This window comes from Aplysia californica, unplaced genomic scaffold (genome assembly GCF_000002075.1).
Source record: "Aplysia californica isolate F4 #8 unplaced genomic scaffold, AplCal3.0 scaffold00109, whole genome shotgun sequence".
NCBI lineage: Eukaryota > Metazoa > Mollusca > Gastropoda > Aplysiida > Aplysiidae > Aplysia > Aplysia californica.
Window position 1 is genome coordinate 339,951 of NW_004797379.1, and position 15,198 is coordinate 355,148.

At 38.8% G+C, this 15,198-nt stretch overlaps 1 protein-coding gene across 1 annotated transcript in view; it reads left to right on the forward strand.

Moving 5' to 3' along the window:
• Positions 1 to 222: 222 nt before the first annotated feature.
• LOC101862258 (phosphopantothenate--cysteine ligase) overlaps positions 223 to 15,198 on the forward strand; it is a gene marked incomplete in the record, with an annotated part of 20,273 nt that continues 5,297 nt past the window's right edge. The window contains 3 exon segments of the mRNA XM_013080987.2: positions 223 to 370; positions 10,538 to 10,626; positions 12,964 to 13,097. Coding sequence (XP_012936441.2) covers positions 224 to 370; positions 10,538 to 10,626; positions 12,964 to 13,097 — 370 coding nt within the window.

Consider the following 15,198-nt stretch of genomic DNA (forward strand, 5'->3'; position numbering starts at 1 on the left):
AGTTTCGAAAATTCATAATCCCTTGCATATTATTATATGAACAATAATAGCACATTAAAGGCTTTTCTGGCGTCTTTCACGTCTACTACATCCGGATTTGTCCACAAGACTAGCAGTTTTTCCCCTTTATTCTTTATCTTCAAAATGACGAGGTCATTGTTTCACACTACTCTTTAAATAAAAAGATCAAATTCTGTGTGTGTCTTCAAACATCCGGTGCAAGATGGCGACCCCCATACCCACAACAAATGACTTCACACAGTTCTTCGAAGATGTTGTACCTCCCGAATCTTTTGATGAAAAGAAGGCTCAGATGGATTCGTTCATCAAGTCTCAATCCGAGTGCAAGAGGAAGATTGTTCTTATCACTGTATGTCTTCTTTTTTTTTAAAGGCCATTGTTAACTCTAGCATTCATTTATTCTATGATTAGTAGTTAGTAGATCTAGATTCTAGATCTAGATCTAGATCTATAATCTAGATCTAGATCTAGGTCTAGATCTAATCTAGTAATACTGTTCATAATAGTAGGCCTACTAATCTTAATCTTATTGAATTGAATATTTTTTTAAAAGGAGAAGGTGGTTCATATTATTAATATAAAAGTAAGGATTTTTGTCCTTCTGAAGTTCAGAATTTATGAGTAATGCGGTGTTCCAAATTATGTTAGTGACACCTATTTCAAAAATCTGCTCATCAATGCAAAGGAAGGAGGAACATTTTAATGGCATTCCCAAGGCGAAAAGTGTTAACTCCAAAATGGCCGCTCTTCTTGCGGGTGTGGTACATGTAGTGATGTCGGCGAATGAGATGATGATGCTGGCAGTGGCAATGATGATGGTAATGATTATGACGAGAAGTTGATGGTGGTGGTGATGATAAAGAGAGGGTGAATGATGATGGTGGGGAGAAGAAGGAAGAGGTGGTGGTGGAGGAAGGGAGAAGGAAGATGAAGAAGAGAATAGAATGATGTTGATGATGAGGAAATGGAAAAACCTATGGGGCTGTTCAAATACATTGTATAATCTTACACTTTTGGGGACTTTTAAAAAAGGCCGGCACTATTTCTCCGAACTTTCGGGAAAATAAAGCTAGGCACTATTTCTCCGAACGTTCGGGAAAATAAAGCTGGGCACTATTTCTCCGAACGTTCGGGAAAGTAAAGCTGGGCACTATTTCTCCGAACACTCTGAAATCACATCCTTTCCCGCAAATTTCGGATATTATATAGATCTATAATTATAGTATAGGCCTACCAAAGATTCTTTGTATACAATATGGTTCAATCGGTCCAAAAAATGTCCGCAGTAAATATTTGTATAAAGAAATGCTACAGTTCCAAGCAGTTTTTCGCTACATATTATATATGACGTGTTGCCTATGAAGGGTGCTGCTCTTAAACCTAATGAATGTGTTGTGTTCACTCGGGTGCTGTCTAGATCTAGATCTAGATCTACGGAGGGTTATTGATAACGACACATAGAACTAGCATCTGCATTTGTTGCGGCTGCGACCAATCAATTGTGGCTCGATTTTTGGGCATTTTTTGGTCCCCGAATCGGGGAATAAAAGTCAAATTAAAAATTTTTAAAAATGAAAGAAACCGAACCTCTTTACTTTTGAAAGAAAGTTCACTTAGCTTCACTTTGTCTTTCTCACTTGTTGTCACCACGTTGATTTGTTGAATACGTTACAGTTACTTTTATTTTTCCCTCTTTGTGGTGTTTTATTTTGTTAGTGTGTATTTTTTTCTTTCTTGTTATTGTTCTGATGTGTTGTTTTTTTTATCAGTTTTTTTTTGTTGGGGAAAAAGGGTGGGAGGGGGGGGGGGGGGGGGGTGCGGATGTTGTATAGTGTAACATCATTTAATTTTATGTTCCTACTTTCATTAGATTCTAAATACATATACATGTATACAGATTTAAATGTGTTATGTTAGAGCGTTCGTTCCACCAAACCCGATTAGATCTACGTGTACTGACTCTGGCAGGCCCCTTAATGTGTGTGATTCCATAATTTACATGTAATATCATTACTTTGTTTTAAAATTGCACACATTTAGGGTTAAAACAGCCAATCTTCTTCGGACAGGTGGACACACGCCCTTATTTGTTAATTTTTGTGGTTGTTTATGGGCTGTTCTAATTTTGATTTCTTTCGGTCGTGAAACCTTTCTTTTTCACGTTTTTACACTCATCTAAAAATCTCTAGACTAGCTCTTGAAAACTGAAATATATATAGACCTAAAAATTTGCTCCTGTGTGTGTGTGTGTGTGTGTGTGTGTGTGTGTGTGTGTGTGTGTGTGTGTGTGTGTGTGTGCATGTGTCTGTGTGTGGTAGTAAGTGTGTAAGTGGAGAGTGAGGAGCGTGTGTATGTTTGTTTTTTCGGGCTTTATTTCAGCCTTTATTCAGTTCAAAGTATACAAAAATAGAAACACAGGATCCATTCACTCCAGGGCTCATGAGTCGTTCCTCTCTTTCACTCATTCATTCAATTCCCGTGTTCTCTCCCGCGGCTCATCCCCATCCGCATGACTTTCACACCCCACCCCCTCACTCCAGGCACACACAAAGAAAATCTCACTCATTCCCTTGCACCCTGCGAACCATGGACAATAATATTAGCAAAAACCTGCCGTAGCCGCATTCCTTTCGTTCGTGCGCTGTGGACCAGGCCAGGGGGGTCGGTGTCGTCGCCTTGTAGTTGTAGTTGCTGTCGCCTGTGATACACTCGTACATTCTTCCTTTCACCTGCTCAGTCACTCACACTGTCTCTCCATCCACAGCTCAGCTCGTCATACGTTCAAAAGTTGCCCACTAATCATGTTTAGTTAGTGTGTGTATAAGTTTGTGTGTGTACATGTGCATGATGGTGGTGGGTATGTGGTGGGTGTTACTGAAGGTTGTCTGTAGGCGGGCTTGCCATGCCATGCGGTGTTCGTTCCCAGACCAGAGGCAGAATGAAAGTTGGCGCTGAACTCTCGCAATAAACAGGCTAGGCAAAAATTCACGAGACCGGAAGCCGGAAACCGTTCGGAGAAATAAAGATCGGCACTATTTCTCCGAACGTTCGGAGAAATAGTCACTTCGTTTAAAAAAAACCAAATTACACTTTTCTCAGATTTGCCTCCAACCCCCACCCACACCAATTTAATATTAATATTAGTACTTTTTCCGATCTTCAACTTCCATTATTATTTTAAAGATACCTGTACTATACGTGGCTTTTTTTTACCAGCTTGTAAAAAAAAAATCATTTCAGTTAATACAATTACAATTTAATCAAATCATATGAACTGGAAAGAACACATTATATATATATGTGGAAGACATAATTGAGACTCTTGTCAATGCAATAGGTACGTGCCTTACAAATAAAAGACATCAAGACATTAAAAGATCAACAAAACAGTTGCAAAGTTACAAAGAAACAATAAGAAATTAGATATCCACCTACAGAATTTTCATCATAATTTCAAAATTATGTGTAAACCCCCCCCCCACCCCCCCTCTCCAAAAAAAACCCCCAACGAAAACAACAACAACGGGGATCTGCAGTGATCATGCAGGTCTGGGTCTTGTTACTTTTTCTTTTACCTTTTCTTCCCAGTCATGAGCAAAACGTTCATCTCACAGAAGTGTCATACATGTATTTGGTTAACCTCCCCACCCAATCTTACACTTTTCTTACAGAAACCAAAGACACCCTTTCCCCTCTGAGGTGTAAGTTTATATTTTGAACGGCCCCTATAGGCCTAGATTCTAGATCTAATACATTGAGGCAAGTCGCGTACATGAGAGGCGGACGTTGGGTCGCTTTTCGAGGATCGCCGTAAAAATAGCCTGGGACTCACTGGGAGGCTATCTTTACGGCTCGCCGTAAAAATAGCCTGGGAGGCTATCTTTACGGCTTGCCGTAAAAATAGCCACTGCGTTAAATTTTAGGCAAGCGCTATTTGCAACGCCGCGTTCTGAATAGCTACCGTGCTATTTGAAACGCCAGTACTAGAATCTAGATGTAGTAGCCATCGTTTCTACATGATGATAATATTTTAGTTTTGCCTGAATTGTGGAAGCTTTCTCAGTTTTTTTATAAACCTCCTAGGATTTTACTCCTTTTTTTATGACGTTGTCTTATTTCGATCAACATTGGTAGATCTAGATCTAGAAAATCTAGATCTAGATTAGATCTAACAATTGTTTCTGACATTGTTTTCACAAAAGTAGACATTTTGTTCATCTCTCATAATCATAATCATTTGAGTTAGATTTTGAGCAAGTCGAAAGACGCTTGTATAACAATAACAAGACGGTGCAACTCGAACTTTATGTTAGGCCTAGAGAACGTATACAAGCTGTCTACTCTCTACGTTCTCTAAGTCTAATGTTCAGTGCTTCCAAGCGTGGCATCGAATCCCGGTCCCGGAAGGTTTTTTTTTTTCCTTCTCCTGAGCCTAAAATAAAAAAAAAAAAAAAAATTAGACCCACAGACCAAGGAAAGCCACTACTGAACTTTAACCAGGCCTAAATTGGTAAAAGGAATAGTATAGGCTATACTAAGGCCTACTTTGTACAGAGCTCCTCTTGGGGACAAAACCAGAATGTGCATGCTTCATCACTACATAAAAAAAACCTGCAAAGCAACAAGATATAAAATTATGGGAACAATTTGTTGGTCAGCCGAGAAGAGGACAACAACAACCCCCCCCCCCCCCCCCCAAAAAAAAAGGAAAAAAACCAAGAAAAAAACCAAACCGTCCAGGACCGGGATCGAACCCACACTAAAAAAATAATGGTTTGACTTCAAGCGCAGACGCGCTGTCACTTCGGCCATCAGAACTTCCGATAACGATATGTGCAGATTAAGCTTGATATTTTACACACGGCGACACGGCGTTTTATTTAGCACTGGCGCTAATTGCAACGCGGCGTTTTATTTAGCACTGGCGCTAATGGCAACGCGGCGTTGCAAATAGGCACTTCCTAAATTTTAATGAGCTGAAAGACAATGAAAAGCGTTAGTCCATTAATTTGGGCATCTTACACCATGGGGATTCCTAATCTCAGAACGGAGTGTCTACGTACACGGTAACCGGGCGCGTAGCCTCAGGGTCTACGTACACAGTAACCGGGCACATAGTCTCGGTATCTACGTACATGGTAACCAGAAGGTCCAAGAGATAGTTCACTCAGCCAAAAAGAGTGTCACTTTTATTGTTTTTCACACAAGTAGGGTAGATTCTAACTCTGCTTGCAAACTTCGCACTTTTTCGAAGAGGGCGCACTAGGGTCAACCGCTGTATAGTCCAGCATGATACCCATTAAATTTCATAGCAGAGCGTCCAGTAAGCCTTTACTTTTGTTTTCGTTACCACCCAGAAATTTGTCAATTGTCTGATAACGCAACAATTATTGTAACATGCAGGTTCGGTATTACAAACGTGGTGTCGCCATGAAAATAAATCACTATCTGTCACTGTGTCGTCACTTATGGGGGCAACATAGAGAAAATAAAGTTATACAAGCGTCTTGTCGGACTCGCCATCGTGACCGGTCAATGAACCTGCGCGCACTCTGAGCGCTTCGAAGTACAGGACTCAGGAATGGTCGGAGATTATTAATATTTTTAAAAGACGCATTCGGGGATAGGGGGAGGGCTGGACGCAACACCAGAGGACAAAAAAACTGAAACTAGAAGCAAATATATATTATATATATATGTTTAATGTTTAGAATTTTGATTACTACTACAGCTCTCAGCTAAGTAAAGTGTGTGTTGGTGCAGGCCTTGTGTGAAAACGGCCTAAGTGTTCGCGTTTCATTGGATTGGTGACAGTAAATTAGATCTCTATATTTTAGCTTTCTGTACAAGATTCGCAGATTTTCGGTATCACTGCATCTTGCCCTCCCACAGTTCTTACACCTCTCACACTGAATAGGTCTACTTGGGCTATTTTGCTGTACTTAGAGTTTTAGCATTGATTTTTTGTCTTTCACGTTTATTATATATTGGCCTATATATACGTTATGAATCATGACAGTCGATATTCAGGTTCTAGGCTCAAAACAAGATTCATTTTTACATAGTTTATATACACAGGCGAGCTAGAGTCAAGTCTACTCCTGACAAACTCAACCAATAAAGCTATCCTCATATCGTTTTATCCAATGTGTATGTTGTGTGATTTGTGTGTGTGTGTGTAACATGCTATGTATTAAATATATATAGAGGCTATTCACACATGTATATGCATGGTGTGTGTGTGTGTGTGTGTGTGTGTGTGTGTGTGTGTGTGTGTGTGTGTGTGTGTGTGTGTGTGTGTGTGTGTGTGTGGGTGTGTGTGTGTGTCTCTCTCTCTCCCTCCCCCCCCTCTTTCTCTCTCTCTCTCTCTCTCTCTCTCTCTCTCTCTCTCTCTCTCTCTCTCTCTTTCTCTCTCTCTTTCTCAACTCTCTCCCCCTCTCTCTCTCTGTGTGTTTAGGTATTTCTGTGTGTGATTGTAAGTGTGGTGTGTGTAAAGAGTGTCTCGTGAAAACTGTTCTCCGCGTCGTTTCCAACTCTGTGCTCGGGAAAAAGTGTGTGAATATGTGTGTTTCTCCCAGCTCTTGTTTGTGTGTTATACCAGTAAAGTTGAAAAGAATGAGAAGAAAGAAAAGAGGTGGACGATGAAAACAAGGACAATCCCTGTGGTGTTTAGTGTTTATGATTTAGAAAATTCGTGCATCAGCAGCAGACCGAAAAACAGAATTAACATTAATAATTTGGTCAAAATCGACTGTCGAAACTTTTGCAAGAAGTAACACAAAATGTCAGAGTGGCTTGCCTTAACACCAGGTCATGCCGTAATAAAGCGGACGAGTTAAATGATTAAATTTTATTGAGATGAACCTTGATATTTTATGTATGACAGAATCATGGTTGCAGGAGTACGGTGTCCAGTTGGTTATTTAATTAAGTCTTTCCCTCGTGTGGGGCGTAGAGGAGGAGGAGTAGCGTTTGTTTATAGAACTAATTTAGCACAAATTACAGTGAAAAAGATTCCCTGTCACTCATGTGAGGCAGCTTTATTGTCATTCCAGCTGCAGTCCCAAAGCATTACCATCAGCTGAATATACAGGCCACCACCGAGTAAAGCATATTATATCAAACCATCAGTTTTTATGGAGGAATTTCTAAATTTAATTTCAACTCTGAAGATGAAAAGTACACCGTTCATTATAACTGGCGATTTTAATTTTCACTTTGGCTCTGAAAACCCTGTCACTAAAAATATATGCAACCTGCTGACAGAAAATGATTTAAAACAACTCGTCCAAGTAGCCTACCAACACATAAAAGTCAGCACATCCTAGACTGGGTTATCTCCCCTATTGAAAAGAACTGTGTGAAAGGCATAAACGTTCTGGACAAAGACATTTCCGATCATTATCTTCTTATTGTTGACTTGAACATCAAAAGACCAAGGAAAGAAATAAAAACAGTTCATTCCGGGAATCTGAACGATATAAATTTACACCAGTTAGTTTCAATGTGACATTCGTGATGCTCTTGTTATTAGTTCCCCTTTTAACATAGAAACCCTCAATACCATCATGAGGAATATTTTAGATGATCATGCTCCAGTTAAAAAACGAAAATTATCTCATTGACCTGTTGGTAGGTGGTTTAATTTAGAAATAAAGGCTGCAAAAAAAGGAAAAAGACAAACGGAAAGAAAATGGAGAAAAACACGACTTGATGAAGTGCATAAGGGAATATTTATTACTATGAAGAATTCTGTTAGTAAAATGATTACCAAGGCCAAGCGTACTTTCTTTTTGTCAAAATTTGAAAATGTTAAAACTTGTAAGGAACTTTTTGATGCTTCTAGTGAACTGCTTGGCAACCAAAACAGAACTGTATTACCCCCTGGCACCGATAGAGATCTTTGTAGTAGCTTTTCAGACTTTTTAAAATAAAAAAAATCACCTTCATCAGGCAAGAGCTCGATAAAATGTGCACAATTGCCCCAAATTACAATCAGTTTAAGGGCTAGTCATCGATTATTTTACTCCAGCAACGGAAGAAGAAATAAAAAAAGATCATATTAGATAGTCCATCAAAAAGTTGCGCCTTAGACCCTATGCCCACCAGCCTTTTTAAAATATGTTTGCATGAACTTCTTCCACATATCACCCAAATTGTAAATGATTCTCTCCTCACAGGCACAATACCAAATTGCTTTAAGACAGCACATGTAAGACCCCTTTTGAAAAAAGCTGGACTTGATGAAAAGGACTTAAAAAATTTTAGACCAGTTTCAAACTTTCGTTCCTATCCAAAATTTTGGAAAAAGTTGTTTCTAATAGACTGTTACATCATATTAAAGCCAATAATCTTAGCGAAGTCTGTCAGTCAGCATATAAGGCACACCATAGTACCGAGACAGCGTTACTTAGGGTCTGTACTGATATTAAAAAATATATTGATAAAAAAAAGGTGTGTCTTCTTACTCTTTTGGACCTTACGGCTGCATTCGATACCATTGATCATGACATTTTACTTGAGAGATTAAATACTACTTTTGGCATAAAGGGTACTGTACTGTGATGGTTTGAGTCATATTTTAAAGATCGAACTCAAGCAGTTGTAGTTGGAAGCACGTGTTCTGATAATGTTTTGCTTAGATGTGGTGTTCCTCAGGGGTCTGTTCTTGGACCTGTCTTGTTTACAATGTATACACAACCTATTGCTGATATTTTAAAACAATATGGCATGAATTACCATCTTTATGCTGACGACACTCAAATTTATAAATCTATTGATTTCAATCAAATACCACTTTAAGTCGACTCTACTGAACAATGTACTAGAGATTTAAAAATATGGATGACCAGCAATAAATTGAAACTAAATGATTACAAAACGGAAATAATGTTGAGGGAAATACAAAAGCCTTAAAAAATATCCCAGAACTACATATTGATATTAATAACCATACCATTCCATACCATTCGTTCAAAAAGAGGTCTTAAAAATCTAGGGGTTCAGTTGGATTATGATATTTTTATGTACTCCCAAATTAGCCATCTTAGCGAAAGTATTTACTTTCAGCTTAAGAAAATTGGCAGTGTAAGAAATTATTCAACTAAAGCAGCAGCCAAGACACTTGTAACAACACTCATTTTATCAAAGTTAGATTACTGTAATGCTATTTTGTCCGGTTTGACAGCCGAAAAACTGTCAAAGTTACAAGTACTCCAAAATCAAGCAGCAAAATTGATAATGAAACAAAAGAAATCAGGGCATGTAACACCAATTCTGAAAGAACGACACTGGCTGCCAATAAAAGAAAGGATCAAATACAAAACTGCCGTTCTCTGTTTTAAAAGTATAAATGATAGTGCACCCTTTCATCTTAAAACATTCCTGGAATTATATCATCCACCTAGAGCCCTTAGATCAGCCTCTGATAATCTAATTCTAAAAACTCCAAAACAAAATTACAAAACATACGGCGAGCGTTCCTTTTTATTCTTTGGTCTCCAGGTAATGAACGAACTCCCATATATAAAATAAGATCTGCCCCAACAATTTCCATTTAAAAAAATCAGCTGAAGCATTTTTTATTCACCAAAGCAAACCTGTCCTAATGATGTACTGCGATATAATTATATATATATATATATATATATCACAGATTAAATATTATATCACCGATTATATATATCACGGTTACCGTGTACGTAGATATTGAGGCTATGGGCACGGTTACCATGTGTGTGACATTGAGACTACACGGTGAAAAAGTAAAAATAAATGTCAACGTCATGAAAGGAGCAAAGCAGTTACCGTGCACCTAGCTCAAGCCCCCCCCCCCTCCCCTTCCCCCACGAAACTAAATACCCGCTTACCGTGTTTGTAGATAATGAAAGGCGCCCGGTTGCCGGTTACCGTGTATGTAGATATTGAGGCTACCCGCCCGGTTACGGTTACCGTGTATGTGACATTAAGACTACACGCCCGGTTACCGTTAATATAACGTAGACACAGAGGCTACCGTTCGTGCCCGGTTACCGGGTACGTAGACACTCCGATCTCGGAATCAGAGTACATGTATTTATCAAGTTAAAACTCCTTTCCTGATATTTTATGTTTGACTCTGGGCATTTTCAAATCTGTTTTTTAAGTATTTCTAAGGGAAAAAAAGCATTTATACTGTGTTTGCTACTATAATACTAATAGATAATAGACAATTTATTTGGTAAACGAGTAAAACATTACAGTGTCATCGTGATACCACAGCTTGGTATGGCAAACATGCCTGGCACTTTGTTTTGTGCACATTTTCACTTGCTTTCATCAAAAGTTTGTTGATTTTTAAAACTTTTTCACAAAATAAAAAAAACAACAACAAAAGACAAAAATTATGTTTTGAGGACATTTTTCTGCCCAGGGGGTGAAAGAGTAAGGTGAAACCACTGCACATCAGCAGCAGGGAATTTGAACCTTAGATGTCTGTGTCTAGTCCCTAACAGTAGATCATATGTCTCTGTTTCAGTCTGGAGGTACGACTGTTCCCTTGGAGAGTCGAACTGTACGCTTTATTGACAACTTCAGTATCGGGACCAGAGGTGCAACGTCTGCAGAGTATCCTTATACCATTGACAAACTGTTGTTCGAAATATAGGAGGATTTGTTTTTATCCTTGATTTTGTGTCGTCATTGTTTTGAGAAATTGCAGCATAGCAGTGGTTTCCAGTTGCCTGCTGCCAGTTTGAGTTCAGTTTTCCCTGCTAACCTTTGTCGTTCACTGACTATCAACAAGGCTGCAGGGGTTTTCATAAGATTTGTGGTGCCTCCCATTGCCGGCTAAAATTGATAAAATAAGATTTTCGGCGCAAAAATGCTTTTGATCTTTTTAAAAATCTGTTTTCTGGCGCATTTGACCCTCGAACACTGTAACGTGCTTCTTAAAAGTAGTAATTTCAGACATACTCAGTTTTTTTTACTATAACTAGCGATAAGAGATTTATTTTAGAGCACCCAAGCAGCCCATAATAACATATGTCTATTTCAGATCTGACACTTGAAAAAAGAAGGAGAGGAAAAATAAGACTTCTTTTCTGTGTTTTTATTACCCCCATCTCCCCCCCCCCCAGGAAAAAGTGATAATGATAGTGCTAACTACAATCATTCCTGTCTTTGCAGTCACCTGTAATAACAGCCACTGTTCATGACACTCTTGTGTGTTTCCTATATTTTAAACCTGTCCATAGTAGTCCCTGTCTAACATGGCCGTGTTAGCCATACTTGCGACAAGTTAGACTCAATATCTACTCTTAGCGGTTGCATGCTACACAAGTTTTCTGCCAACCCATTCATAAGCTGAGTGTATTAGTAGTCAATGTAAACAAGCTCTTATGATAGATAACAATTTTGATGAAAAAAAAATGGAAAGAAAGAAATAAAAATTTCAGATTTTAAACCATCTTTTGACTTGGACCCTTTCTTTAGCGCAACCTGTCTATAATAGTCACTTTTGTCTGTGTTCTTGAGTCACCGAATTTTGGTCCCCTTTTGCGGGTATATTTTTTGAGCGGACCAGAATGTGAGTGACTAACTTTCTCCAACTCCATTGGCTCTATTTTTGTTCCAATCTGAATGAAAACTTGGCAACCAATCAGAAAATGGTGGAAATTAATGATGTGGACGTTGAAGTTTGTACACATAAATTAAGCTATATTTTTTGTGTCGAAAACATTTTCGTAACGGTTATTCTGTAGACTACAAGGAGCTTGATTTTCAATGTCAAGAAGAAATCTATTTTCCTCTATAGTATCCTCAAATTTGAAAGTTCTGTGTCAAGCAGTTATAGTAGAATTTATCATAAATGTACTACTACCTCCCTGTCCAATGTGGCCTCAAACAGAGTTTAACCATTTGTCCGCACTCCCTGAGAAAATGTAAGTGACCTACAAATCCCTGCATGACTATTCCAAGTGTGTTCATTGGTCACTTGAAATAGGGCAGTGGCAGGTAGGCACAGTGGGTTGTTTTTCTCTCTGCTCCCCTGTATAATCGTAATGAGAGTGTTTGCGTCTCTACAAAAAAAAAGAATGCTTTTTAATTGTACGGCATGTTAGATTGAATTGAATTATATTTGATGGTTGGCATGGTCTAATTTAATCAAAGAAAGTTTTGCCGTTATTAAGTCACCCTGCCAACATATTCTTAAAGGTCCCATGGTGTGATACGATGCAAATCAAATTAAATACTCTCATCCCGACATCCTTCTTTCTCAAAATCGTAATATGTACAATGAAAATTTTAATAATAACAAAATAACTAGATCTACAAAATGGTAAGGTAATCCGACTGCAGAAATGATTTCTCCACCCAAAAACACATTAAGTAACCAAGTTTCTTTTAAATGCTTCAAATAGTTTAAGTTACTGAATTTTCATCGATTTTCTTACAGAATCTGTTGTTACATGGTCCACATTTTAAAGAGTATTTTCTTATAATATGTGATCATGCATGTTTTGCCACACTTTTCAGACCCATAACTTTAGGAAATTAATGAACCTATCTTAAAAATTAAAAAAGCGTAATGCTTAGAATAGAAAAACCTTTCTTAGATACCAAATGAATAAGGGCTAAAGCGAAAAATAAATTTTTCATTGGCATTACTACTTGAGTGACCATGACTGACAGGTTCAACTGTACATCATGTATCTTGTCTAAACAACAAGGAGTTGACAACTACATGTACTAAAAATGTTTAGTTTTAGTACGAGTTTTATGGCACTTGCAGCACAAGTAGGTCAGATAGATGCTGGAGAGTAGAGGTGTTACTAGAGAGTAACATACCAAGAAAAGGAGGAGAGATAAGGAAAGTAGATGTTTGATAGGAAAGAAGGAGCGAACCATGCCAGAGCACCGGCCAACCACCCACGGCGGCATTTTGCCTTAACCTAGATACAGATATTTCCTGAAGCAGGGCTATGCTGTTTTGTTTCTACATCGCCAAAGGTCACTTCAGCCTTTCTGTCAGAGAATTGACCGCAATGTTCTGGATGATCTGCACGTGTCCACCGATGGTTCAGATACTGTTACAGGTAAGTTATATATAGATTGCTGATGTTACCAATCCAGCAGAAAGTTGGATAAACTGTTGTTGTTATTCGATCCAGAGGTAAATTAGATAAATAGTGTGACTGTTACAGGTAAATTAGATAAATTGTGTAACTGTTACAGGTAAGATACATACATTGTGTGACTGCTGCAGGTAAATTAGATAAATAGTATGACTGTTACAGGTAAGTTACATAAATTGTGTGACTGTAACAGATGTTAGATAATTTATGTGATTGTCATAGGTAAGTTAGATTAATTGTCTGGCATCATGGAGAAATCAGACGCTTGTCAAAATATTGAAATCAAAGAAACAGACATATTTTTTCAGTCTGTTTGGCAATTTTCATTGAGTTTTTTTCTTGTTTTGGAATGAACACCTTTATGTCTATTTAAAAATACATTTCTGTTTTGATTTTACTGGAAAAACGTAGATCAAAGGTACTAAAAATTTTAATTTGCAGTTTCTAAGTACACTACAGCTTTGGAAATCATCAAACCATGGCTTGGTAGCTATATTCTCACTAATTTACCTCGGACACCACGCGACACCCACCTTCTTCTATTACAAATATCTTGACTTCTGTTCGAGATAGATGGGAACAGTGGCTGAAATGGATGGGCAATGGGCAAAACTGGAAGAACTGTATTTGCACACATGACGGCCCCCAACTCTAAAGATGCAATAAATTCCCTAAGCAGAAGAGAACAAATCACAATCTTTCGCCTACGAACACAACACATACCACTAAATTCCTACCTTAAGAGGATCCGAAAGGATACCCTACCCGACTGCCCGCTGTGCGACTGCCAGGATGAAACAGTACCACACCACCTCTTTAACTGCCCAGCACTTTGTGACCTGCGTAGCACCTACCTACCTGCCTCCCCAGACATCGGAAATACTCAATACAGCGACAAAGCACAGCTGATTAAAACCTGTAAATTCTTTGCCATATCGACAGACCGAAGGGCTAGAACCCAAATGGCCGCTGGATCGGAAAAGTAAAGTAAAAGTGGGTATTTTTATCACCAAATCCAAGGCAGGTGAACGGGCTTTAACAATACACCAATAAGATCATGTGCCCAAAAATTGACAAGTGCCTGATTCCACTGTGTTATGATACTACATATGCTTTCACCACTTTCACTGCCTTGTGTAAGACTAACCCTCTGGGGCGGTGCTACTGACTGAAGTGTCTTTAGGCCACTTCCAAAGTGGGGGCATTAACATCTCGAGTTCTTATGCACAGTAGAATTGTAATTGTAAATGGGCTGATTCATCCATGTCTTGCTCATAACTGCCTGAACTGCAACAGGGAACTAATCCTTACTGTCGTCGTTTTTCCTCTACTTCTTTTGTATGTTTGTCACTCTCTTGTGACCCGCTATTTCCGGGGTGCCTTGATGGTCGAAACAGACTTTGTGCTGTTGAAGCTAGAGAGGTGAGCAGAGTAAGCCTGATTCCCTGTATGGACTTCTCTGTTGACATCCACCCCTTGGCGCTCTTATGACCTTATGCAGTTGCAAGGGCCGTAAAACCCTCTACTAAAACTAAAACTTGTCTAAGACTGTTTAGGAAGTGGATGGCTGGAGGGTGCTGCTGGTAGGTCCTACTTCTTTTCTTTCCCTCTGCTGTTTCCATGTGTGTGGGTGGTTAGTGGGTGTCACTGGTAGGTTGTCCTTTTTTTTTTTTACAACTTTTGGAAGATGTCACTGGTGGACCCCACTTCTTTTCTTTCACTATTCTTTTTCTGTCTATCTCACAACAAACATTTCCCAGCATTAAGTGACTGCTATGTGTTGATGTGTATTTCTTTACTCTAGAAAAATGAACAAACAGTCCTGGAACTAATTGAACATAGAGGAAAAGGATCGAAAAGTTGTATTAAAATATACACATATTTCCCCTCCCCCCCCCCTTTTGCTCCCATATCACCCCTTTCCTTCTTCCCCCATTTCCTTTCTCTCTTCCCACTTATTTCTTCTTTTTCCCCACCTTTTTTTTCAATCCTCACTTATCTCTTTCTACACTCACCCTCCCCCCTCCCTCTCCCAAACTACACACGAGGTTACGTTATAGCT